Consider the following 25706-nt stretch of genomic DNA (forward strand, 5'->3'; position numbering starts at 1 on the left):
AGTACTTTGTACCCACAAAGCACATCTCAGAATAAGCATCAAAACAAGGCAGCACAACCCATAGCATCTCCCATATCCTACCTTAACTCTGCCCCAGAAATTCGACCCAGTCTGTCCTACACCTGTTTACAAACGATGGGAAAAATCCACACGAGACAGCTGAGTAAATTTTATTATCTCTACCCAGATTTCTCAAAAGAATACTGAAGAAAATTAATTCAACCTAGCAGTAGGAACATAACTTCACTGAAGTCAACTAGACACTTCAAGTATCAGTAACAACCCCATAGCTAGCGTTTCTGAGGTGAATGTCAAAACTGAAATACTTGGCATTTGGTCACAAGGCAGTTTGTCATACTGAGTTTTAAATCAATACAACTTTGCCTCTAAATTTAAGCAGGTATTACAGCCAGAGAAATAGCATAACAATATGTACCCTTGAACTTTCATTTCCTAGTTCCCTTCTGAAATATGACGTGGCACTACTGCAGCCATCAGCAGGCAGTCTAATGTTATGTAAACGATTTCAAAACTTAATGGTTGCAGACCAGATGGTTACTTTGGAAGAACTTCACAGATTTGCTAAGTAAGAACTACATAACACAAAGAAGTTTTAGAAGAACTTGGTTGCTTCAGGTTCGTACTTAAAAGTTTTTACAAACCACCTCTAAACCTCTTACTGTCTTACTGCCTCCACCAACAGCAGGTAACAAAAAGTCAACAGCAATCAGGAAAGAAATTTTAAGTCACATGAGCAAATTGTTTAGTCATTCATTCCACTATGGAAACCAAGAAGTTCCTTGTTTGCAAGGATACAAAGGACACAAACCACCTCTCACCAAACACTTCTCCCAAACTCAAAACAACATCAGGCAAAAGAAAATCTACACCTCTGGTTCTTACACACCAACAGCAATGGAAAGAACCAGGAAAAGCCCTGTACTAAAACAATAATAATAAAATAATCCAAGAGGGACTGCCCACCACACAGAGCAGCGCGATGGAATTTCTCTGTCCAAGCAGTTAAACCACATTGTGAATTTACACCACAGTCCACCGTGAAGCCCAGGAAAGATTTATAAAAATAGTTATGTGCAAGTAATGACAATGATACGGTTATCTGCCATTAGTCATCTAACAGCCCCAGGGTTGACAACAGTGCTATTTTGTTAAGAAGTAACCAGGTACCGAGTCTCTTTTCGCCATTAATGCCAACATTACTGTACCACAGTTCACCTTCAGACATTAATGTGCCTGGCTTCCATGAGTAGTTACACTCTTCACCAACTCTGAGCTTGTTTACTGGGGTGATACCAGAGTCTTCCACTAAGCACAAACATGGCAGACTCCAGTGAGGAACTCATCACTGTGCATTCCAGTTTCATTGAACTGAAACATCACTTTTCTTTAACTTTTATTAAGTTCACTTAGGTTGACCAAATGAGCTTCCCTAAAGTAAACAGGTTTATAAAATATCAGCATGATTCTATCTTTAGGTGCTCAAAAGAAACAAATACTTAAGTTCAACTAGAAAACTTTAAAAATGACTTTAGATACAAAAGTGTAACAATTATACTGCGCAATACATCTGGATATATCACTAAGCCCATGAAATTTAAAAAAAAAAAAAAAAGTTTTTGCACCATCAAGAACAGCCACAAGTCCTGAACCTCCATTCGTAACGCATCCTCGGTCAGAGTGAACTGAAACTTGGGAATGCTTGGGATTCAAAATACCCTGAGCACATACTAGTGCAACACCACAAAGCATACATAATCCATCGGAAAAGGGGGGCTGAGGGGGGAGAGGGGGGGGAGAAGAACGAGAATCGGATGGTGCTTTATTATACAAGCATGAAAATTAAGTTCCTTTGGAAAACAACTTCTTGGTGGACTTCTGGACCAGTGAGGTAGCCCGATGGGAGAAGTGGAAGCGGAACTTGGTCCCCACGCGCGGTACCCGCAGCCGGCCCCTCGCCCGCCCGGGGCCCGGCGCCCCCGGCCCCGGTTCTAGCGAGCCGTAAAGTGCAGCAGAAGAACATGATCCAGACAAAAGCAATGTAAACAGGTGACTGATATCGGTCTCTTTGTCCGCGCCGGCCTTCCCTCCCCTCCCGCCGCCTCAGGACGGCGCCACGGGCAGGCGGCGCACCCGCACCACGGGCGACAGGTCCACGCCGAGGATCCGCTGCGCCCGGCGCCGCGCCGCCTCCAGGCTGCGCCAGTTCCAGACGCCGCCCCGCACCCGGATGGTGGGGAAGGTGGTGAGGCGCGGGGTGGCCGCCTTCCAGATCTCCTCCAGGGACTTGCCGCCGAACGGCTGCTCCCAGGCGGCCTCCTCGGCCGGGCTGCCCCGCTCGCTGTCCTCAGCCTCCTCCTCGCCCGGCGGCCCCGCCGCCTCCCGCAGCCGCTCCTCGCCGTGGGGGCCGCCGGCCGCCGGTGCCGCTCGGCGCCGCCAGCCCTGTGCCCTCCTGCGGCGCCGCCGCCGCCGCCGCGGCCGCTTGGCGGAGCCGCCCGTGACCGCGGCCCGGCGCTTGGCGGGCGGGAGGCGCCGCTTGCCGGGGCGGTGGCGGGGCCGCTCGGCCGAGGGCGGCGGCGGGTCGGGGACGACGGCGCGGCAGGAGGCGTAGCCGTAGACGTCCTTGCTGCGGAGAATGACCGGGGAGAACTCGTGCTTGAGGCTGCAGAGGAAGTTCCACAGCTCCGAGTCGGAGCTCATGAACTCGGTGGACTTGGGCATGAAGAGCTTGAGGGCGTCGCCCAGCGCCTTGGTGCCGGCGTACGAGACCTGCGAACGCGAGTACACAACTTTCTCCGAATCCCCCTCCGACCCCCAGGCGCCGGGCGCCGTTCCGTTCCCGGCTGCCGCCGCCGCCTCCGCCGCCCGGGCCCCCTCCTCGGCGCTCCCCGCTTCTGGATTCATCTTGCCGGCTCCTCTCTCCAGCGCCGCCTGCTTCCTGCTGCGGGTCATGGGAGCGGAGAGACGGGGGGAAAGAAGCGCGGAGAAGGGCAGAGGGACGGGCGCCGAGCGCCCCGCCGCTTGCGCGACAGGGAGCGACGATCGATATCCGCCGCCCGGCACAAAATGGCGCTTTAAACTCCCAGGCGGGGACTGCGCTCCGGCCCGCCCTCCCTCCGCGCCCCGCGGTTCGCCCGTTTGAAACGCGTCTCGCAGGCCGAGCTCCGCCTCCCGCACTTGGAGGCGGCCATTGGGGGCGCTGCGGGCGCCCCGCGGGAGGCCCGGGGTGGAGGCGCGAGGGGCTGCCGGGACCTGCCGCCCACAGGGCAGCGCCTACCCGCGGCCGGGCGCCGGGCTGGGCCCTGGGGCTGCCTGCTGCTGTCCGCTGCTTTGGCTCGCTCCAAAGGGCCAAGGGAGGCTCCGTCACAGCGCCATTTCCCACCTTGTGTCCGGTAGGGTGGCCCAGTTGGCAGCACGGGGTGCAGTTCTGGTGGCTTCAAGGTTGCAGGTGGGCCAGCAGACTTGGCTGTGGTGGTGGAGGCCTATGTGACCTCTGTGCCATGTGCTGTAAAGGCGAGGTGCTTCACAGAGCAGTGGGGAGGGTGTTGGCTTCCTTAAAATGTTTTCAAGTAGAGGTTGGTTAGAGGTTTCCAAGGATGAATCCCCCAAAGGGAGAAGAAAGACAGAGGAAAATAGCAAAATGGAATAGAATAGGACTGTTCATTTGGCAGTGTCCTACAAAGACCACCATGTCTTGTCGAACATTAGCATCACCCAAAAGTTAAAACATATTGATGAAGATGTTGGCCAAATGCCTTTTGGGCACCAGCCATCTCAGTAGGAAGTCTGTTCCAGTGTTTGCTCACCCTCACAATAAAGAAATCTTAATTTCCTGAAGTCCTATCTGGCCTAAAATGAGTGAATAGGCATGTTGCATGACCACACAGCATTAGCCACACTCGTCCTGTTGTTGCAGAAGAGTTTTAATGTGATTCTGTTGGTCAGTAACTCAACAATATAATCAAGACATTGAAATACAGTGCCATTGAGGTAGGCTTCACGTCCCAACCAAGATGACCGATAACGAAACTCAGTCTTTGCTTGGTCGAGCCCTTCCTGAAAATCACCAACTGAATGAGTCCACAACCATTTCTTCCTGTACGGTCTGGCTATGCCGGCAGCTCTGTAGGACAGCTTTGTCAGCTGCCACAAACCCCGCTGTCTCCCTAGATGGTATTTTCCAATAACTCAGAGATTGCTATCACAGGAAGAGTGTCTTGTCAAGTTCCTGGATTGTTTCAATTAAACCAGCACTCTTTCCAGTACCCAGAAAAGTAAAGTGGCAGCAAGGTCAGAGGTGGTTTAACCTCCCCTAAGAACCCTGCATGGGGTTTGATTAGACTCCTAATTACTTTCTCTCAGCATTGGTAAAGAATGAAGAATAACGGTATTTCTCTTCATAGACAGTCTTTGTTCTGTAATTAATCTCTCAGTTTAGAATTGGGAAATCTTTTATTCTCAACTCATCAAGAGCCTAAATTGGAATGTCTGGGTAGCTACTCAAATAAGAGGCAGAAATTATGTATAAGAAATTATTACTTACTGTCAGTGGAAATAAGTGAATTTTTCTTCACGGTATAATTTGGCTTGTGCTCATGGGAAACTCAAGAATATTAATCCAAATAGCCATTTAAAGTAGGTTTTGACAAAACCATTTTAAATCTTCGTGGGGACAGTCTCGAGATTTAGCCATATTCCAAAACATCGTGATCTATTTTTAAAAAAAAAGTACCCTTTCCCCAAACGATAGTTGCTGGTGCTGTTTTAAATCAGATTTATTCCACAGCTCATTTCAGAGCTCAGTCGTGCCAGCAGATTGCTTTACCGTAGGGAAATATGCTACAGTGCAAGGGATAAGAACCTGTAGCTGGAAGACTTAGGACCATGCATCTCTTATCCAGTTGTGTTGCAGTTTGTCCCACTCCGGCACGAGTGCCTGGTCACAGCCATGGGATAGGCAGCCACAGCTCAACACCCTCTGGACTGCAGGAGCTGGCATGAGCACTCATCCCCAGTGGTGGGCACTTCCACGCTGTCAGATTCAGCTGCTCAGTTGGTCAGTATGCCCTCATTAAACGTCAGAAATCCAGTTGTTTATTGGCTGTTGGCCAAGGTCATTGGCCATGACCTTTTTCCTGAAATTACATTTCTGGCTTATGACTCAAAATCATTAATAGACATGTTCAGCAAGCGGGGAAGGAGTCACTGTGTCTATGAGTTAAAAGACAGATGAGTGTGTTTTTGTGTTAATCAGCATCTGCAAATTATTTTTGCTTCTGGTATGGATGACACCACTTCACAGCACAGAATGTCATCTCAGTTTTACAACTTCACTGTAGATTTCTGCAGTGTAACATTCTCCTTTTAATACCTTACAAAGTCATCTCAAGAAAATCCACAGTAATTGGTTCTTTCAGCAATTTACAATAGCTCAGTGCAGTACTAATGATGATAATAAAATTAATAATCCTTTGGAAGTACATAGCTCTTCACTTTAATCATGCTGCTGCTTATGTGCATTAATTATCGCTCACAGCACTCCTGAGTTATGTAAGCAAATATTGCCTTTCTTTAACAGAGGAATAAAATGAAGAAATGGATTAAAATAACTTGACTAACGTGTATGGGCTCAATGACTTAATTTTCTGTAGATCTTCTTAGTTTCTAACAATCATTATTCTAAAAATACATTGAATGTCTACACTAAGAGAAGAAAAAATCAGTCATCTTTGTTCTATTTATTCACTAGAATTTCTTTACAGACTTCTTAAGGATGGGAAGCAAAATATAACTTGATGAACTATCGCATTAATGTTTTATTTCATAAATAATTCCTGCCCAGTATCAAACAGTGCGCCTAACTACTAAAAGGTTATCTGTACACATGATCACATAGAGTTTTGAGTCATGGTGATTTACACGAAAATCCTGGATATTAAGTCTTACGCTGCTGGGGATTTTTCTCTGACGTACTCATGCTCTCCCTAGACAGCAAGGACAGTCTTTTAGTGTCCAGCACCCTTAAAAATTATCACTCTTTCTTTCTATCTTTTCCTCCGCAGTTGAGAGGTTGTATCAGCTAGCACTCTGCTTCAGTCACTTTGTTTCCTAAATGTCTTTAGCGCACATTTGGGAGACCTTGTGTGACCATGCAAGTCCTCATACATTTGCGGCTCAACTTCAGGTGTTATCCAGCAGTCATTGAGTTCCTTGTTCTGAGCTGGCAAAATTCCTGAAAGCGCTTTCATTAAAGACAAAGGCAAGGGATTTATAAGAATAGCATCTCAATCAGTTATTTTAAAAAACACAATTACTCTTATATACATGTATATGGATCACAACACGTACTTTTAAAAGATTGCCGATGCAGTTGCTGTCAAAAAAGGAAATGAGATGTTAGGAACTTCACTGGAAGGGAAAGGAAGCAAAACAGAAAACAGCACTGCCGAATACAAGTCCATTGCGCCTCCACAGATCTGTGCTTCTAGTCCTGCCATCTCTTCAAGGTTATAGAAACGATACAAAGAAGGGCAACCAGGATGAGCAGAAATTTGGAACAGCTTCTTTTCATTATGAAGAGAGACTAAATAAGCCGAGACTCTTGGATCTGAAACACCAGATGGTTGAGGGGGAATATGATAAAGGTTTATAAAACTGCGATAGTACAAAGAAAGCAGACTGTAAGTTATTATGTCTTAGTTTTCATAGTCTAAGAGTAAAAGGGAAGCACATGAAGCTGTAGAGTGAAAAATTTTTAAATAACCAAAAAGAGGTCCTTTTTTTTCAGATGACTCATAATTACTCTGTGGAGTTCCTTTTCCAGCAAAGTTGTGGGTGCCAACTTGGAAACTTGTACTGCAATACCAAATATAAAGATGAGCTCAGTGGGAAGGGTTTACAAATGTTATAGAGCTCACCGTTCAAAGCAATGAATGAGCGGAAGACACGAGGAGAAGGCAAAGATCCTGTTGTGCACAAAAAACCAAGACTGTCTCCTTGGTCTTGGAAAGTCTGGAAGACAATGGCTAGGCAAGAAGAGAAGACTACATCAGGGGAGGTAACCCTCAGTGTTTGCCCCATTCCTTCAGTCTCCCCCTAGCCCACCTCTTCTGACCTCTAACAGACAGCCCACCAGGAGGTGAACCCTGGAGCTGGCCGTCATTCTATTCTACAGAATGATAAAAGAGTCTTATATTTTAGCAAAAGACTTCAATACATCCCCAAAAAAGCCCCTCAATGAATGAATTCTGATGAAACTTTACTTTTCCTGTACTTCATCTTTCAAAATAATTGTTCACTGATGTACTCAGTGCCAGAAAGCAAGGACACAAATACGACATGGCTCTGAATTGGGCAATATTTATCTCCGGTAAGAGAGGGCATATGGAAAGTCCTTCTGTCTAAAATAAGTCCTACAGTATAACCTTCAACTGATAATTGTAATTTACAAAACAAAAGGATGCTTTGCAGCACTTCCCAGACAGGACCGACCAGTGTGGTTTTAATCTGAAAATGTATGTTAGCAATGGTGTAAAATTAGGAGATAAATCAGTCTAGTCATGCTTTTTGAATATAATTGCAGCATAAGAAATACATTGCTCAAGAACATGGTTCTCACGCATCACAGACCGTGTCATTCTGTAATGTTGGTCACACTGCATTTCCTGAGGCTCAGTACTATTTAAAGTACTGAGACTGTTAAATCAGATGTGAATTTCACTCCCTTGTCTCAACACAGACTATGTTTAATGTCTGCTAAGAACTGCTTAAAGACCTTATTGGTTAAATCTTATCTTTGATGCCACATGTTATTGAGTCATAGAACCACAGAATCACCAAGGTTGGAAAAGACCCCCCAAGATTGCCCGGTCCAGCCATCCACCTACCAGCAGTACCTCCCTTCTTCACCACATCCCTCAGTACAACATCTAGACATCTCTTGACCACCTCCAGAGACAGGGACTCCACCACCTCCCTGGGCAGCCTGTGCCAGCGCTGACCACTCACGTCGGTTTAAAATTGCTTTTCCTGGTACACTCCAGTCTGTACTTCCACTTTCCTTTCTTCCAGATCCGTGTGTTGCTGGAGTACCAGGCAGTACAAATTCAGCGCAGAGCAGTGTGAGGGCATGATTGATTGTTTTTGTTGTTGAATTAGCCACGGGATATAACACAGTGTTTATATTGGGTTTATGTTTTATTCTGGACTAGAGAGGCCATGGCAGGCGATCCAGCATAAAGCCCATAGAGAGAAAGCTGCCCCTTTTAAAGTGTTATGAATGAATTAGAGTAAGGGACTTCAAGCTGGATCAGCTTTTTATGTCATAGGGATTCGGCATATTAAACCGATGTTTAGAGCAGCTTTTCTTTGTCATTCGACATGTCTTAGGCTCCTCTAGTTTGTTTTCTTCTTCCACATGAACCTTGCCCTCCTCTCTGCCGGCAGCGCTTCCTTTAAGAAGGGTAGATGTGGATCCTGTGCCAGCTCGGCCCTGGCACTTCCATGGGGCAGAGAAGTGATCTTCAGGCGCCTGAGGTAGGAAAGAAAGTCTTGATCTCTGTTTCAGTGAAGGTTGTAAGCCCTCAATTATGATGTAGATGTTGGTTGTTAGCATTAACACCTCATTTTGAATTTCTCTGTTGTGCTTTGAGTTAGGCACGGACTTCAAAAGACTGGAAGGATGATCTGCTCACCCCCAAATTGCTCCTGCTAAGGAACCTCTGCCCCCACTGCAGCACGGCGCGGGGATGTGCACAGCTGGGAGAGTGCGCACCGACGTGACAGAGCCAGGAAACGGGATAAAACGCCTGGCTGCGGGTCGTGGTACTCATCTGAGATCCTTCCCCGGTGTAAAACCTGCCTGGCGTCTGCTCGTGTAATTTGCGGATGTATCATATACTCTGAATGCACTTCCTGTATTTCATGCCTATATTCTAAATATATTCCATATATTTCGTATATTTGGTGCAATTCTAGATCAAAAACCCCGGGTTGTGTTTGGTATTTATTTTCAAAATATTCTATTAACATGAGGTTCAGTAATGATTGGTAGCTTTCCTTATAACCAATTTAAAGTTATTGTGAATTCACCTCAGCACAAAATAAATACCTAAATTAGATGATTGCAACACGTTAATTATTTTGACTAATTTTGAGAATATTGTTTAAAGAACAAATAAAAACAGGAACCTTAAAGAATACTTTGAAAATGATGTTTTTAGTTCGTATATTTTTAAATGAAAGACAAGATACTGTATGGCTGTAGGTAATCTTCCTTTCAACAGACAGATAGTGACTGAAGCTAGCTGAGGTCTTGGCCCTCTGCATGATCTGCGTTGCTGTTAAGTCTCTCCTTAAAAGACAACGATATTCAAGGCAAGTTCATTCTCCGTGAATCACCTGTGGGTCCAGATGGATGAATAGCTGTATAGCTATATGAATAACTGCAAGTATTTTAAAATGATCTTTCAGAACCGCAGTGAATTACTTCATGCTTTTGTTCCCACACTGGCTTATTATCAATGCTATCAATGCACAACTGCACTGGGCATTTTCCAATATATACAAGTGCCCCAAACTTTCATTATGAAGTGAAAAAAGTCATCCAAGTAAACAAATCATCCACACTCAAACTTACCTTTGGAAGGTCCATCCAGATAAGAAACAGTGGTGGTTTAATCTTTATTAAGTTAATTAAACCCATGCTAAACCCTAGTATGGACACTTGCTCCAGTTTATGTGTATTTTATTTCAAGTTTATTTTATGTTGGCTCCTATTCAATTTAAGCTCAATGAGCCGTTCTTACATGCATTTAAGAGAACCCACATAAGGGTGAGCACGGGTTTAATTATAGCCATCTAATTAAACCAGCATTTTCACTGTCCATTAGTTTTTTCTTACATCTGCATTTTGAGCCTTAAGTTTTTGACACTAGGAGCCTAAAGTTAAAGTCTCGAATGCTTTGTCTGGAGCTGCTCAGTGCTCTGCATTTGCAATTCATGGCCTAAGCCATTCATTATCCCCTTGCAGGCAATGAGATCTACAAATGTCCTATCACCTTTGAAAAAGTGGTCATTATTTAGAAGTGTAAATGAAGATGTCAGAGGCTGACTTCAGCTCTTGCCTGAAAGGAGTGCCCAGTCTTAAACCTCCTGACTGTAAAGATGAGTTGGACATCTCATAACAGAGCAATACTGTATTTGCTCTGAAGATATTACATGTATTAGAGCTACTTTTTTCTTTCATAACCCTTGTATTCTCTTTCTTTTCTAGCTTCTTCCTAATCCAAATTCTTCTTAATTGTCCCTCCCTGACTGAAAGCTGAATCACTGAAATTCCTGCTCATTTGCTTCCTGCCAAAATGAGCCAGTATTTCCAAAGGCAGTCCTTCCAGTGACTAATACATTGAAATATAGATTTGCTTTGCTTGTTGCATGTCTCGTTTTGTCCCACCGTGGCCATAGAATGGAACGATTCAGTTACAAAGTGAATATCATAACATGCAGATCTTCATGTGTATGTGTCATATGAATAAAAATAGCAAAGGAAAAATAAGCTAGGAAAGAAACAATAGGAAAAAACCAAAAAGCTGAGATTCCAAGATTGCTGTAAAAAGCGTTGCTAATGGATAGATGAACCACTGAAAATTGCCAGGTACAATCTGTAGTTGTATGAAATTAAAAAATAAATCTACAGTCTTTCTCACCAAAGCAAAGAGAATAGCTTTCCCCACATACAGAATAGCTTTCCCCACATACAGAATAGATTTCCCCACATACAGAATAGCTTTCCCCACAGGCAGGAACTTCCCAGCAGAATGTTCCTGTTTTAGGAGAGGTTGGAATTCATGAAGATGGAGATTTGGCCAATGTCTGAAAAGTGGAAGGATTAGGAGTGGATTAGAAAATAAGCAGAGAAACACAAGTAGATTACAGAGGCAGAACTGGCTTGCCTGATGGCAATAAAAATTGGGCATATTTCAATGTGCTGAACTGTCTAATGTAAGCTAGCTGTCAGGGTGGATATGGGTTTTCAGCCATTTATCTCCACTGATTTTAGAAGAATTTTATGACTAGGTTCGATAGATAATCTCTAGAAGTCCTGACTAAAGCAGAATTAATTCTACCACAGGTATAAAATATTTCAATCAAGATCATTTCCTTCAGCCAGTCTCTAAATTGTCTTCCACCATTAACATGATACTAAAAGCAGAAATGGAGAGATCCGTAGTGTAAACAAGTTGATTATTGGTGACCTTCTATGATAGAGTGATGGCTTCAGTGGGCAGGGGAAGGGTGATGGATGTCATCTATCTGGACTTCTGCAAAGCCTTTGACATAGTCCCTCACCACATCCTTCTCTCTAAATCAAAGAGGTGTGGATTTGAAGGATGGACTGTACGATAGATTAGGAAGTAGCTGGCTGGACACAGCCAAGGGGTTGTGTTTAATGGTTCTGTGTCAGGGTGGAGGCCAGTCACAAGCGATGTCCCTCAGGGGGAGGTCTTGGGACTGGTGCTCTTCAACATCTTCATCAGTGACACAGATGATGGCATCAAGTGCGCCCTCAGCAAGTTTTAGATGACGCTGTGGTGAAGTCAATACATTGGAGGGAAGAGCCATACCTCTTAGCTGTGCCTTGCAGTGAGATTGTCAGTGCCTTCCAGCTCTCCCTGCTGGAAATAAGTTGTTTTGCTCTCAATAGAGCTGGCAATTACTTTTGTTTGCTTGCCTTTTATCCTAATTGGTGAAAGACAGACCACCTACTGCTTAGGAAACACAGTCTCTTGCCCATGGCCAGACAGAGCGAGGGCAGCAAGGAGGTAGGGAAGGGCAGCATTGGGCAGCTCCATTGGGCAGGTCATGCTTCTACCTGCCTATATTGACTTTCTGGAAAATATTTTAATCCAAGGTTGGTTGGTTTTTTTTAGTTACAGGATTATTCTAAATTTAATTACAACTTATTAATGGAGTCCAAGGGCTTTAATTTCTACTTCAAATTAGGTGTTTCTTAAAACATTCCATTCAGTCTAGACAAACCATGTTTGAAACTCATCAATATTGCTGACTGCACACTGTTCAACTTCACTCCGTCCTCCAGGAGCTGTGGCTTCTACTTGGTAAAATATCCATTCCCATTAGTCAGCATGCAGTGCTGTTGGTATGCTTTTTCTTTTTTGGATCAAGTACAACTTGATCCCCACCTCATGTTACTGGAGAAATGTTTATATTTCATTATCACTTGGCTTCTTTTAGTAATACCAATAATATTTGCCAAATCCCTTTTGCTGATATCTTGACTGGGATCTTTACATTTGAATTTAATAATATCCTTGCCCTATACTCTGCTTTCCTGCATCAAGGATAACTATCAGCTTACTAGTTTGAGTTGAAGCTGGCTCATCATTCCCCCATCAGATCTGTTAGAGATACGACACTGAAGGGTTTTGCCATCTTCCATATTCTGACAGATAACGTTCTGTCATAGATGGTGGTGGGTACATATTGTAACACTGTTGAATGGATGTCCTGCATCACACATGGCAGGTTTGATATTTCTAATACCTCTCATGCTTGGAGTGGTTATCTGATATCAAGATAAATAAAATATGTAGGTTCATAAAATCCAGACACTGTACAGTGTAAGTAAGGGGGAGCATGGAGCTGATGGAAAGGAGCAACAGATGCAGAGGCTGCATTAATGCTACTTTCAGACCAAGCTCCTAGGTGAGAGAGACCCACCACAATGGCCTTAAGATGTCAGTGGTCTCACTGGTCTGCATGGAGCCCCTGGACAGGTGAGCCTTGCCACTCACCCTCAGCTGTAACTCCAGCAGGGGATCTGAGAAGTTGGGAAACATAGAATCACTGGGTGCTTTGAGATGAAAGGGACCTTAAATATCTAGTTTCAACCCCCTGCCATGAGTAGAGACACTTACCAGTTTGCCTAAAGTCACATATAACCTGGCCTTAAACACCTCCTGGGTGGCCTGTGCTAGTGCCTCAGTGCCCTTATATCTGGTGTAAGTCTACCCTTCTTAGAGTTTAAAGCCATTTCTCCTTCTCCTATCACTATAGATCCTCATAAAGAAAAAACTTCTCTCCATCTTTCTTAGATCCCCCTTTAAGTACTGGAAGGCTGTGGTGAGATCTGCCCGAAGATGCCCCTTCTCCAGGCACCCCACTTCCCACAGACTCTTCTCACAGCAGAGGTGCCCCAGCCCTCTGACCATTCCTTAGAGATCCCAGACCCACACCTGACATGCTCAGCATGAGATGTCTGCTCAACTCCAGCAGTGCCCGGGCTCAAATCCTGGTGGGCAGCTGACAGCTCCTTGGGCAGAGTGAGCATTCACCCTGAGCCCATCCTTGGCAGAAGTCACTCTCTGTCAAGGCATGTCCAGAGTTGCTTTAGGTGCACAAATGACTACATGGGACTTGGTGTGATGGGAAAGCTCTGCCGATGCTCATTTCAGATGTCAGGTTTGTAACACAGACAAATGAAAACCATGTTGCCAACTTTATTCCGTAACCACACAAATTTTGCATTTCCATATCCTAAGGATCCTAAATTACAAGAACACTGTGGGTGCCCTTGGAGATCAATATTACTATCCATGCCCCACTAGTGAAGGAGAAGCACGGAGACAGAATGCCCAAGACCTTTCTTCCAGTCACACCAGACATTTGTGGTGGAGTTTTGAGAAGTACACAGACCCACTGACTCCCAGAATTTCACAGAATCACAGAACTGTAAGGGTTGGAAGGGACCTCTAGAGATCATCAAGTCCAACCCCGCTGCAAAGCAGGATCCCTACAACGGATTACCCCAGCAGGTATCCAGGCTGGTCTTGAGTACCTCCAGAGAAGGAGAATCCACAACCACCCTTGGCAGCCTGTTCCAGTGCTCTGTCAGCTTTGCTGTGAAGAAGTTCCTTCACATATTGGTGTGGGACTTCCTATGCTTCAGTTTATGGCTGTTTCCCCTTGTTCTGTCCCCACAGACTGCTGAAAAGAGGTTGGCTATTTCCCTTTGACTCCCACACTTAAGATGCTTATAAACATTACTAAGATCACCTCTTAGTCTTTTTTTCTCAGGGTTGAACAGATGCAGGTTACTCAGCCTATCCTCATAAGGGAGATGTTCCAGGCCCTTTATCATCTTTGCAGAGGGAAGATTCAGACTGGATGTTAGGAGGAAATTCTCAGGGAGCAGTGAAGCCCTGGCACAGCTGCCCATAAAGCTGTGATGCTCCATCCCTGGAGGCGCTCAGGGCCGGGCTGGATGGGGCCCTGGTTAGCCTGAACTGGTGGGGGGCAGCCAGCCCACGGCAGGGGTTGTAGCCACTGGGCTTTAAGGTCCCCTCCAACCCAAACCATTCTGTGATTCCCGCTTCCCACCGCCGTCGCAGCACCTCAGGTTCCCGCACCTGCCCGTAGGCAGCGGGACCGGGAAGCAGCGGAAGCCGGTGCCCGCCTGCCCCACACTTACCGCCGCTCCCGCTCCTCCGCCCAGAGCTGCCGCCGCCGCTCCCGCCCGGCAGGTGTCACCACAGCACCGGGGCCGCCCCCACCAGCGTGACGGAACAACAGCGGCTGGGCGGGTGATGGCGTCACACTGCGGCGGTGACGTAGAGGACGGAGGGGGAGAGGCGACTCTGAAAAGAAAAAGCTCGTCTGTAGGAGCGGATTTGTTTTGCGACCAAAAGGGAAACACATTTGTCCTGTGAAGTCACAGGAAGTTCATTTAACGTACCCTTGTGGACAGCAGTTCTCTTGGAAGGCCTGCATTGGTGATAGCCAACGTGAGGCTTAACTGAAGCTCCGGGTCTAGTTGCACTACAGGCCCCTCTGCAGTCAGCAGGGGGACACAGACATTTCCTACCTTTGGACCCTCATCTGTGGCTGAATCCACAACTTCTTGGCATGTACCAGTGCCAGAAGTGGCCCACATATCTTCCCAATCTCAAGTCCTTTCCTCCCCCCAGCTGCAAGGCTTGTGACAGATATGCTTATCTTAGAAATCCAGTTTCCATATTCATTATTTGTTTAAATGGGATTATCAGACTAACTCAAGCAGCTTTTTCCCCCAGTCACCAGTGAGGACAACCTTTGATTTCTGTGTTCCTTCTTTCATGGAACTAAAGCTGGATGATGGGGGTAAGGCCGGCTTCCTTTGAAATGGCTGCCAACACAAGCACTGTCACCCTTGCAAATGTACCCTGCATCAAATCCATCTTTTTAAACTTAATTCATTTTATCTTCTGTTTTGGTCAAGCTAGTTCATATTACTCACACTGGCACAGAGGAAACATTTTGCAAGCTAAATTTGGGATTTTAGATCAATGAGCTTTTGATATGCCTTCATTCACAGCAGATGGAAACAACGATGAGCATCTTGTTGTTTCTCTAAGTGGACTCAAACAAGCTCAGCCAACCCTGTTCTTTGCTGAGCTATTAACACAGGCTCTTGTGGACTGAGCAGACCCCAGCCAAGCTGTGGTCTTAAGGGCTGCTTCCCCTCACTAGCACACTTCTGGATCCTCACCCCCAACTCCTGAACTCCCAGCAATAACTTTGCAAAGATCTCATTCATCTACAAACACTTTGGGGCCAGTGACTCAGAAAAGAAGCAAAACTAAGGGAAAGGATGAACATGCAGGTTGCCATCTCCAGTACTCAGTTTGTCAAAATACAGATCATTAGACTTCAGGGGTTTACTTTCTGAAGGACTGTAAGTCTGTGAGGCATCATTGTCTGTGCAGGTGCTGATGCCCGAGGCACTGTGCATCCCTGTGTCAGCAGATTGCCATTCCTCAGGTCCAGTTCCATGGCATTGGCCCAAGTCCTCACCAGTGTCATTCTTAAGGATGTGTTTGCTACACATCTACAGTGCTATCCCAGTACAAGCAACTTCTGTACCTAAGGCTACCTCTGCTAAATGACCTTCTGTAGCCCACCAGGCAACCACCTCTCTTTAAGAGATTTTTAAAACACTACTCTCAAAGTTACTAATTTATTCAGGTTCATTATACATTCCTAATATCAACCACTCCTCCATGAAGGAAGGGCATTCCTGATGGAATAGACTGTTTTCTTCTGTGGAATCCAGGAAGAGTCCATGGACTGACTATCTGGAGTATTTTGGACCATCTGAGACTAGAAAAGGAAACACTCTTCTAGTATCTTCTTAAGTGCATCTCATGTTTGTATCCTCATTTCCATCCCCTTACCAGGTACTTTTGGGGTACTGATGTACTCTGGAAACGCTGCAGCATCTGGTTTATCCAGAACTAAGGGATTCTCTTCAAGGAGGACAATTATTCCATCTCAGCTAAAGCATTTTATTATTGGAAATACATGGGGAAAATACTGGGAAGATACATCAGCTTCACAAGGAAGAATAATTGCTTGCCACTGGGATGAAACACAAAGCTCCTGCATATCTGCATCATTATGTGAATTTAGGAAGACTTTCTCTAGTTTCTGAAATGCACCAGACTCTGAATGTTGTTCAGGAGATGAGTATTGTGGACTATGTCTCTCCAGTAGCTGATGGACAACCAGATGAACAACTATGAAGAGATCTAGCTCCATGCCCTGCCTGTTTTCAGCGGGCAAGTAGGCTTAATGAAGCCTGGAGGTACATTGATCTGACCAGTGTACTTGAGATCACTGTATCCTGCATGCTCCGGAAAGCTCAGTCTTTCAAATCTGCCAAATTTTACAGGCAAAAATAAGAGCCAATAAAAAATTGTCTCACATGCCTATTTAGCTGGAGCAGAGGCAGGTACTGTTGCATTCCTCATGTGTTTTGGGGTACAGAACTGCAGTTCAAAGATTAGTTGGCTTTTCTGTGGAGCTGGGGCACAAGAGAGAATGCAATGTGAAGAGCAGGCTCTGACCAGCACTTTGCTTGCTGACTTTCAAGATGGATGAGGACAGTCCCACCTAAACTGGGCTCATCCACATCCTCCATCCTGTTGAAGCTCAGGGTTAGTGTTGCAAAAGGGAAAAGGCTAAAGAGGTTTCATGAAAATTCGATGGAGAACTCTGTCTTTCAACTGCAGGTAGGAATGCATGGAGGTGTGTATTTTGTAGGTAATGTTTGTGATGCTAACCCAAGGAATCCTAAAATATACATGCTGTCTGGCACTATTAACTGTTTTACTTGGCTGATGCTCCCATGCTTGTCTCTGAGTGACCCTTGTGGACACACTTTATGGAGGACCATCTATACAGAACAGACTGCCATGTGATGTAGCATGAATATCTACAGCACAATGCTGCCCTCATTTTGCATACATAGGCTGACCTTTCCCATTCTACTGTTTCCCTGCTTTTCTTACCTTTTCATTTCTGTGAAGCAGGTATATAAAGTGCCAGGTCTGAATCTGGTTTTTCATTCATTTTAGTTGTACTGCCTGTCTGTCAACATTTTGATTTGCCTGTAAAGAAAGAAGATCTGTATTCCAGTACGAGGATAGCTATTTATTTAGCAAAGTACCTCACTGTGATGAAATACTGTCTCCTGCAGATAAAGTGCTGTCACAGATGCAACCCAGCACCTGAACGGGATTCCCATTCTCCTCATAAGGAAAACAGATCTCCCCACACGGGTCCAGCACTTTGGAACTAAATCTTCTGCTCTGGTAAAGAATAATGCAAATGTGATGAACTTCTGTGCAGTCTGCTATGGACATTTGTTAAGGCTTTTGGAGAAGGTTAAGGGTATAGTTACAGAAAAGACCAGGAGAATGCACCAACAAGCAAGCCTACAGCAGAGCCAGTTTCATATATTAAGAGAAATGAATGTCTAGGCAGTAGGATAATGGCCAACAAGAGCAGCAGCATAGTTCAGGGATCTGATGTAGAGCAGCCTATGGGCAGAGAGTTAGACTCATTATTTTTGGTGAGAGTACATTTCAGAGGCTGGAAAAAGTCTGTCTACCTTATATTTAGGGATACTAATCTGTTAGTGTCTGTTAGACTAGAGGCCTTGTTAGAAGTGTGCTCTCCTTTTCTTTACATTTCTATTTCTGTCTTGTTTCATTTCCTCTGCCAAGCCCCAGCACCACCAGATGATGCAATACTGCTTCACCGCCTAATACTGAGACCTCTGACAGCAGCCACAACTCATGGCTTCACCCACTCCTTATGAATAAACAGTGGTCTTTACAGATCTGCTTATACACACTGTGGTGTCATGAGGAATAACATCGCTGTCTGACAAGCACAGCCATACACATATAAATAGATAAGCTATGTATTGAAGCCAGTAAGAGATATTACATGAGTTTTACATCTCTGCTTATGTGTGTATGCAACTTTCAGAGGTGTATGGAGGAAACAGCTTGTACTCCCACCTCTGTGCTTTAAATAACTTCTCTGAAGGGCAGGAGCCTAAGTCAGTTAAGTGGGAGACAAAGCCTTCAGCAGATGTATTTCAGAAGGTTTCTAAACACCTGCTGCTTCCTGTTTTAAAAGCCCGAGATGGCTGAAATGAGGCATTTTAGGCAGGATCAAGGCTAGGAGCAGAGACCTACCATGGAAAAAAAGAAAGAGCAGGCATTTTTTGGAGGAGAATGGACTTGAGACAGATGAGACTCCTCTTTTCCTTCTCTGATCTTTCTTCTAAAGAGAGGTTCACAGAAACATTGTGAATCAGGTCACAGGGTTACTTCCATGGCCAAGAGATCCTGAATGAGTTCTCCCTGGGAACTCAAGCCAGTCACTCATGTAGAAGACATCTTACAGATGGCAGGCCTCCAGAGAGGAGCTCTGCAGTAAAAGCACAGCCTTTGTTTGCTCTTCTGGATCCCACCTCTCTCCCCCAGGGTCTTCTACTGCTTCCCTGAGCAGTAACCCAAAACTGGCTTAAAAGCAGACAGATTGCCTTTGCCTTCCCACTGTGTGAGCAGCCACCATACCCAGAACATGACGCAAAAAACAAAGAAAGCCCCAGCTCTCTCTTCAGCTTGTTAGAATATTATACCAAGGACAAAAACTTATTTCTGATACCAAAGTTAACATAATCTCCCAAACAGACAAAGAAGCTACAATGAAGTTAACACAGCTGATTGCATGTTTACATGGTTGGTTTTCAGAGCAGAGCTGTAAAATAAAGGCATTTTGTCAATTCAGTTTTAATCCTGAAGACATCAGAAAGTGCTTATGACTCATTCAGAAAATTCCAGCTCGTAAATTCTGTAGGAAAGGGGAAAGCTACTTACCTTCCATCAGAAAATACCACGTATACCTCAATATTTTTTTCAATGTCCTTCACATAAGGAAGCAATTACAAAAGTGAATGTTGCTCTTGCTGGGTTGAGGCAAGCAGACTCTGTTTTTTGTTAGTATCAGACCTACAACATTTCTGCACTTAAGTTTTTACTTTGATAGAGATATAGAAAAAAAAAAACCACAAGCTATTAGGTGCTGTTCCCAAAACTGCAATGAACCCAGTCTGTCAATGACAACAGAACATCTACATTGAGTTTCAGCACTGAGTATCATATGTTGGTATGTAAAGTTGTAGCATTGAGTTTCATATGTTGGTATGTAAAGTTGTAGCATTGAGTTTCATATGTTGGTATGTAAAGTTGTTGCTGAGCCTTTAATGTGGCTGTTATTCTTTATCTCAGTTCTCCATGAAACAACATAAAAACTGATAACTGACTGTGTGGAGGACACAATAATACCATCTTTTGCTTTTTCAACCTCCGAAACTCCCATTAAAGATCGTGACAGCCATTTTGTGTCGTATTTTTATTACGGCTGAAAGATAAAGGAAATAATTGCATTGTGACTGCACTCCACAAGATTTTATTAGCAAAGTGATTGCTTCTTTGCATGACTAATTTTGATTAAATCACCTTCATTTAAATACCAAATTGTGCTCTTCCCCTTCCTTCATTAAGCCATGGTATTCCTCAACGTTTGGAGCTCCATTTTTACCTGGTAAAATGTGCCTCATTTTCTTGAACAGAATACAGAAAATACTTTTTATCCTTTCATTGCAAGTAGCATTGTGTTGATTTATAGTTATTTAAGGTATTTTATACAACTCTGGTAGAAGACAACGTGAAACACGTTGCTCGGGTTGTAAACTATTCCCTTTCAATTTGTCTTTTGGCAAATGAAAGGCTTTGCTTGAGCTGCTCCAATCTCCGTATGTTTGTGCATTCCCAAATAAGCCCACAGATTTCAGCAAGATTATTAGGCAGATTTACTATCCATGCATTCCTGGAGTGATCCAGCTGGGGATCCAGCCAACAACAACAAAGCCTTCCTATTCTGATAAGGTTTTGTAATCTCTTCTAATTCAGCACTGCACATGCTGTGCAAAGGTGAACTTCCTTGACCAATATTAGCAATTATATCAGGCAAAACCAAGCACAGCCAGTGAATCTTCAACGAGTTTCCCCTGTGCTGCAAACACATCACGTGGAAGCTGTTAAAGCTCTTTATTTTGCTTTCATGTTCAGAAAAAGGGGAACTTCAGGCCCGTACAGAGTTACACTTCCATTTAGTCACTGTTCAGCATAATGTATATTCATTTTAAAACTCCATGTTTACTCTATGGTTTCTAAATTGCTTTCTGCTTCAAGCTGGTGTTACAGTTCTTAATGTTGTCATGCAGACGTTTTTATAAGTCAAGATAAGTTCACTGTTACAATGACAGTTACCCAACCTTTCATCATAGCATCTGTGTGAGTAACATACTAGCGATTCCTTTCTGACATTTTTTCTCTACATGGAAGTTAATGAAGCATACCTAGAAAGATGCCTTTGTGAAAACCTATGATCTTATCAAGCACTCCCTGGAGATGTAACCTTGTGTCAGCGCACCTTTCAGGGCCAATGTGCAGGCTCCCTGCTGCCCAGGGTTCACCTGCGAATTGCATAGCAAGATCAGGGCCAAAAAGGTCTCAGTACAAGTGCTGAAATAATTCTGCTAACCATTTTGAAATAGAGCTGAGGAGACACAAATGCTCAGACCCCTTCAGAGTCAAACAGGCAGCAGCCAGGGCAGGGAGAGAGTTGTAAAGGCGAGCTGTTTGTTTGGGTTGGAAGTGAATGTTTTCGCCTGTGGTGCATTTTGAGTCCTGGCACTGTGAGGCTGATGAATTAATCCTGCCGTGGGCAGCTTTGGCAGAACCTTAGCTGAAGTACTCCTCTGTCCAGTTCAGGGCAGTGCTTTCCAAAACAACATGGCCCATTTGGCCAGAGCCCAGAGGCGGGCTGCAAGGAGACCAGCAGGGCTGAGGAACTGCCTGGTCTGAAGATGCAAAGACAACAGGAAAACAAGAATCTTGCACCTTCACATAAAAAGTGGCAGGAAAAATAAGGGGAATAAGACAACTAAGAGGTAGATCCTGTAGAAGTGGACATCTAATAAGCCAACGTGAAAATCTTTCCAAAGGAGAAGGCCACTGAGCACTGGAGCAATGTCCATCGCGGGGCTTCCTGAGGACAGCCCAGCCTGGCACAAGCCAACCGCTCCAGGCCTCTGCGCGGACGGCATGGGGACCCAGCGAGGTCCCCCCGTCACGGCCACGCCGCGTGGGTCACTGGCTTCTGTAAGCCCGGGCAGCGGTTTCCAGAGTGCGATCCGTGCCGCTCCCCGCTCCGATCGATGTGGCCGCATCGCAGCCGCGCGTCCCTTGTCCGGCGTGGCTGCCCGCTGCCTCCCGGCGGCCAGGCTGGGCACAGCGCCCGGCAGCCCCGTGCGGCGTCCCGGCCCGTCGCCGGCCCCTTCCCCGGGCCCCCGCCTGCCTCGGGAGAAGGGGCCCGGCCCTGCGGCCCGCTCTGCTCTACGCCGCGGGGCCAGACGCAGCGCCCGGGGCCGGGCCGGGCCGGGCCGGGAGAGCGGGGCGGGGAGGCCCCACCGCCGGTTCCCCCTGTGCCCGGCGTGTGATTGGCGGCGGCTCCGGAGCTGCCTACCGCCGGCCATGGAGCCTCCCCTCCGGCCCCCGACCCGCTCCGCTTCCTGCTGAGGAGAACACCTGTCCTGAGCGGGGCCGCGGCCGCGCTCTGCGGTGAGTAGCGCCGTTTCGGGGTCGCCCCCGGACCCTTCCCCGGGCCAGCGCTGCCCGACGCCGAGGCCCCGCGGCTGGCCGAGGCCGGGCGGCTTGGACGGGGGCTCCAGCAGCGTAACTCCGCGTCCCGGCCTGGCCCCCGTGGCGGGCAGAGACAAGCGGGCTCGGGCTTCTTGCCGCGCTGCCGTGGGCTCCGCGGCTCCGCTCCTCCTGCGGGCGCTCGGCCGCCATCTCGGGCGGGCACAGCCGCAGGGCGCTCTCGGCCCGGCGCTGGTTGGGGGGCTCGGCCCTGGCTCTGCGCTTCCAGCTGTGCCCGGCCCGGGGTCAGGCGACGCGCTCAGCTCTGAGAGCTCTTCGAAAGGCTCTGCTGAGTCAGCACCGCTGCCCGCAAGGCAAGGCTGAGTGCGTCCGAGCCCGGCCGGTGCTTCGCTCTGCGTGGAGTCGGTGCCGAGTTAGGGCTTGGCCCGACGAAGAGTTTGAGGATTGATGAGAAACCCTCCGAGTGAAATAGTCGGTACTCTGACCGAACTGTGCCATGTGGGTGGTCAGCCTGCCTGTGCCCTTAGGGTCTGTGAGTTAGCTGTGCTGTGCATAAAGTTTAAACAATAAATGACTGTATTTCCGCATCAAGCAAATAATAATCTCTTGTGTGACCCGGTGTGTATAAATCATAAACTTTCCCTGAAAATAATAATAATTAAAAAAATCTGAGGCCATTCTGAAGCTGGTGTTCTCTGTAGATCCTGCCAATGGCAGGGAGTTCTACCTAGATGATCTTCAAGGTCTCTTCCAGCCCAAGCCATTCTGTGATCCTATGATACAGTTTAAAGTCAATTGAAACTTCCTATCTCTATTTTTAGAGCCAGATAGAAGTTACTGTTTCTTCCATCTTGGGGTATCTATGCCAGATAGAGAACTTCAGTAGAAAACAAAATATGCAGAAGTCTTTATGACAGACTCAGGGGCCTTGAAAATATTATAGTCCTCCCCGGATTATAGTCAGATTCACTCTACAACCTCCTATTAATCTGTATCTGCTGACGAGTGTACTTTTTGATGTAGAAGTCTGCAACATTATCTGTAATGTTTACTTGCTAATGGAAGGAACTTGTGTTGTTTCGATCCCAGTGAGGGTTGGCAGTTGGCAGTGGATTTGACAAAAGAACCAATCGGGACAGTTCTAGCTGTGTTCATGCTTAACATGTTGGTGCTGCACCTTCCCTGCATCGCTCACAACTGCATTGTAATGCATATAGAAGGGCGATGAATTTTTCTCATCCATCAAGTGAAAAGGCTGATTTGAAGTGTTTTTCATGTGGTGGATTAACTAAAAGCAGAAACTAGTAGACACATAAGCATAACTGGTAAAGAATAATCAATAGTAAAACTCTAATTCCGGGCAGGGAAGTTTGACAGGTGCACTGATTTAGTATTACTATTTGTTATGTTTCAGTCTCTGTTACTGTGAACATCAGTGGTTCCGTTCCCTTCCCTGCCCTACTATCCCCACAACTGATGAATCAGATCAAGGAACTGATCCAGCTGAAAGTTAACCAATCTTTTTTGTTATTGCAGTCAGTTTGCTGACCTGAGCAATGAGGCGGGAGTGAGCCTGTTTCCTTCTTTTAGTTACGCTGTACAGGCAGCGTGTTCTGTTGTACCCTCCAGGATTCGTGGGCCAGTGGTAGGATGCTTCAGTTATTACAAGGATATTGAGACTTGGTGAGGGCTCATAAGAATTTTAAATAAAAGGAATAAATGACTTTAATTTGAATTATTTAAGTTTTTTTGGTTTTTTTTTTGATGGTGTTGGAATAGGCATACAGAAACATCCACACTGGAAGTAACGCTTAGGTGTGACAAAGGTTTTAGGAAGTTATTTTCAAAGACTTTCAGTTCTAAACATAAAAGTTTCCTGGTGCATATACATGAGGAAATCTGTGCCATGCCCACGCGTGGGTTAGCAGGAAATAGTTACAATTTTGATGTCACCTTAAGTAAGAGCAGGGACACTTCTTTGTTTGTCACTGTACAAACATGAGCTAGAGATGATTGTTTTTCTAAGTACTGACTTCTGAAGCTGATTGAGCTGGGCAAGGGGTGGAGTTGGATCTTTGCACCGGGGAAGGCATGGCAGGTTGCAACCCAAATGAATGTTGGAGGGGAGTCTTGTATGGGCAGTTGCACAGGTGTCACTCTCTTGGCACTGTATCTGATGCAGTTTGCTGTGGAATGTCTGATTCTTTCATTACTGCTGCTCTACTGGTAGGTCCTAAAAGGGGATGAAGCTGTCAGTCGCTGTAGTTGCGCAGCATATGGGGTAATTCTCTGCAGCATGAGGTACAGATGCTTCATTTGAGTGTCTTGACAGTGCTGATCAGTTGACTAGTGTTGGAATAACCTAACAGGAGAAGGAATATACATGTATATGTGTTTGGAAAATGTATCCATAAGTATATATTGCACAATGGCAAAATAGGACGTTTTCAGTAGGCATGATTTCTTATGTGGCAAAAAACAGTGAGACTGTAATGAGTCCAGGGTTACTTAGTAAAGTCACAGAGATTTTTAGGATGAGGGATATTTGCAAGAAACATGTATATCCTTTTGGCATGGGAAACCTCCCTGCTAATAGCTTACCTTTAAATAAAGAAAAATACATTAAATTCCTGACTATACTATGTCTTTTAGAAAATACACTTTAAAATACAGACTTGGGAAGGATGCTGCAAAGTCGAGCTCTCAGAATTTAAGGATGAAATCTATTGTTAAAATTCTTCCCAAACTTAAGTTGTTGTTTCTAGTGGGTTTCGCCATGTGTTTGTAACCACAGCTGCATGAGTTAAAAGGATGTGGAGGAAGATCGCTCAGTGATTCTGTTGTTGAGGTTACCATGCAAGATCTTTGGGATATACCATCACCATGTGATGTTTGTACAAAGATTGGCTTAAAAAACTGTAATTAATATAAGCTGGGGGTCCTCAGAGTGCTACCACCATGCAGATAAAAATGAGGAAGCGTTGCAGATTTAGCTTTCTTTTGTCTGCTAATTTTATTCAACTCTGAAAAAGTCTCTAAAAGTTTCTGTAACTCTTTATAATATACTCCATGCTCATGCTGATATTAAAAATGTTTTATTTAGATTCATTAGTTTTACTGCCCAAATTATTTTTAGCTGATTTAGTCTGTGCTAAAGACAGGCTGTAAGCGTGTCTCCTATGCATGTGTGTTAAGATTACCTTGCTCCATTGTGAATGTATTTTTACTGTTATAACAGGAAAAGCGCTCTGACTTTTTTTAAAATGAGCAATCATACGTATAATCAACTTGGTTAAAACTTCCTTCCTGCTAAGTGCAGCACTTCCTTTGCATCTGGATAGGAGGGCGAGCAAGAAAAGCAGAAGATCTTAAACAAAGTATTTTTGTATGAATGATCTTCCTTTGAAAAATAGGAACTTCAAAATTAAACAAATGAGTCGTCTTCGGCAACTCAGCCCTTATTTGATAAGCAGGTAATAATAATTCCTTGTGTTTTGTCCATTGATTGTAGAAGTGATGTCCACAGTTTGCTTTCCAGGACTTGAAAAAAGAGTCGTAGTTAGCACGTTAGATTGTTTTAGCTTAGCATGTTTTTATCTTCTTGTTCTG

At 45.2% G+C, this 25706-nt stretch overlaps 2 protein-coding genes across 4 annotated transcripts in view; one reads left to right on the forward strand and one right to left on the reverse strand.

Annotated features, from left to right (window-relative positions):
* Positions 1 to 314: 314 nt before the first annotated feature.
* Positions 315 to 3536, reverse strand: CCDC71L (coiled-coil domain containing 71 like). The gene has a single exon (XM_072345097.1). The coding sequence runs from the start codon at positions 2968 to 2970 to the stop codon at positions 2122 to 2124; it is 849 nt and encodes a 282-aa protein (XP_072201198.1). The 5' UTR covers positions 2971 to 3536; the 3' UTR covers positions 315 to 2121.
* Positions 3537 to 21665: 18129 nt separating this feature from the next.
* PIK3CG (phosphatidylinositol-4,5-bisphosphate 3-kinase catalytic subunit gamma) overlaps positions 21666 to 25706 on the forward strand; it is a 33923-nt gene continuing 29882 nt past the window's right edge. The window contains exons 1-2 of one of the 3 annotated variants that reach the window (XM_072347473.1): positions 21666 to 22058; positions 25417 to 25570. The gene's annotated coding sequence lies outside the window, so the exon portion shown is untranslated. The remainder of the gene's footprint in view (positions 22059 to 25416; positions 25571 to 25706) is intronic. The other 2 variants (XM_072347480.1, XM_072347465.1) reach the window with 2 other exon arrangements.

Source organism: Excalfactoria chinensis, chromosome 1 (genome assembly GCF_039878825.1).
Source record: "Excalfactoria chinensis isolate bCotChi1 chromosome 1, bCotChi1.hap2, whole genome shotgun sequence".
Lineage (NCBI taxonomy): Eukaryota > Metazoa > Chordata > Aves > Galliformes > Phasianidae > Excalfactoria > Excalfactoria chinensis.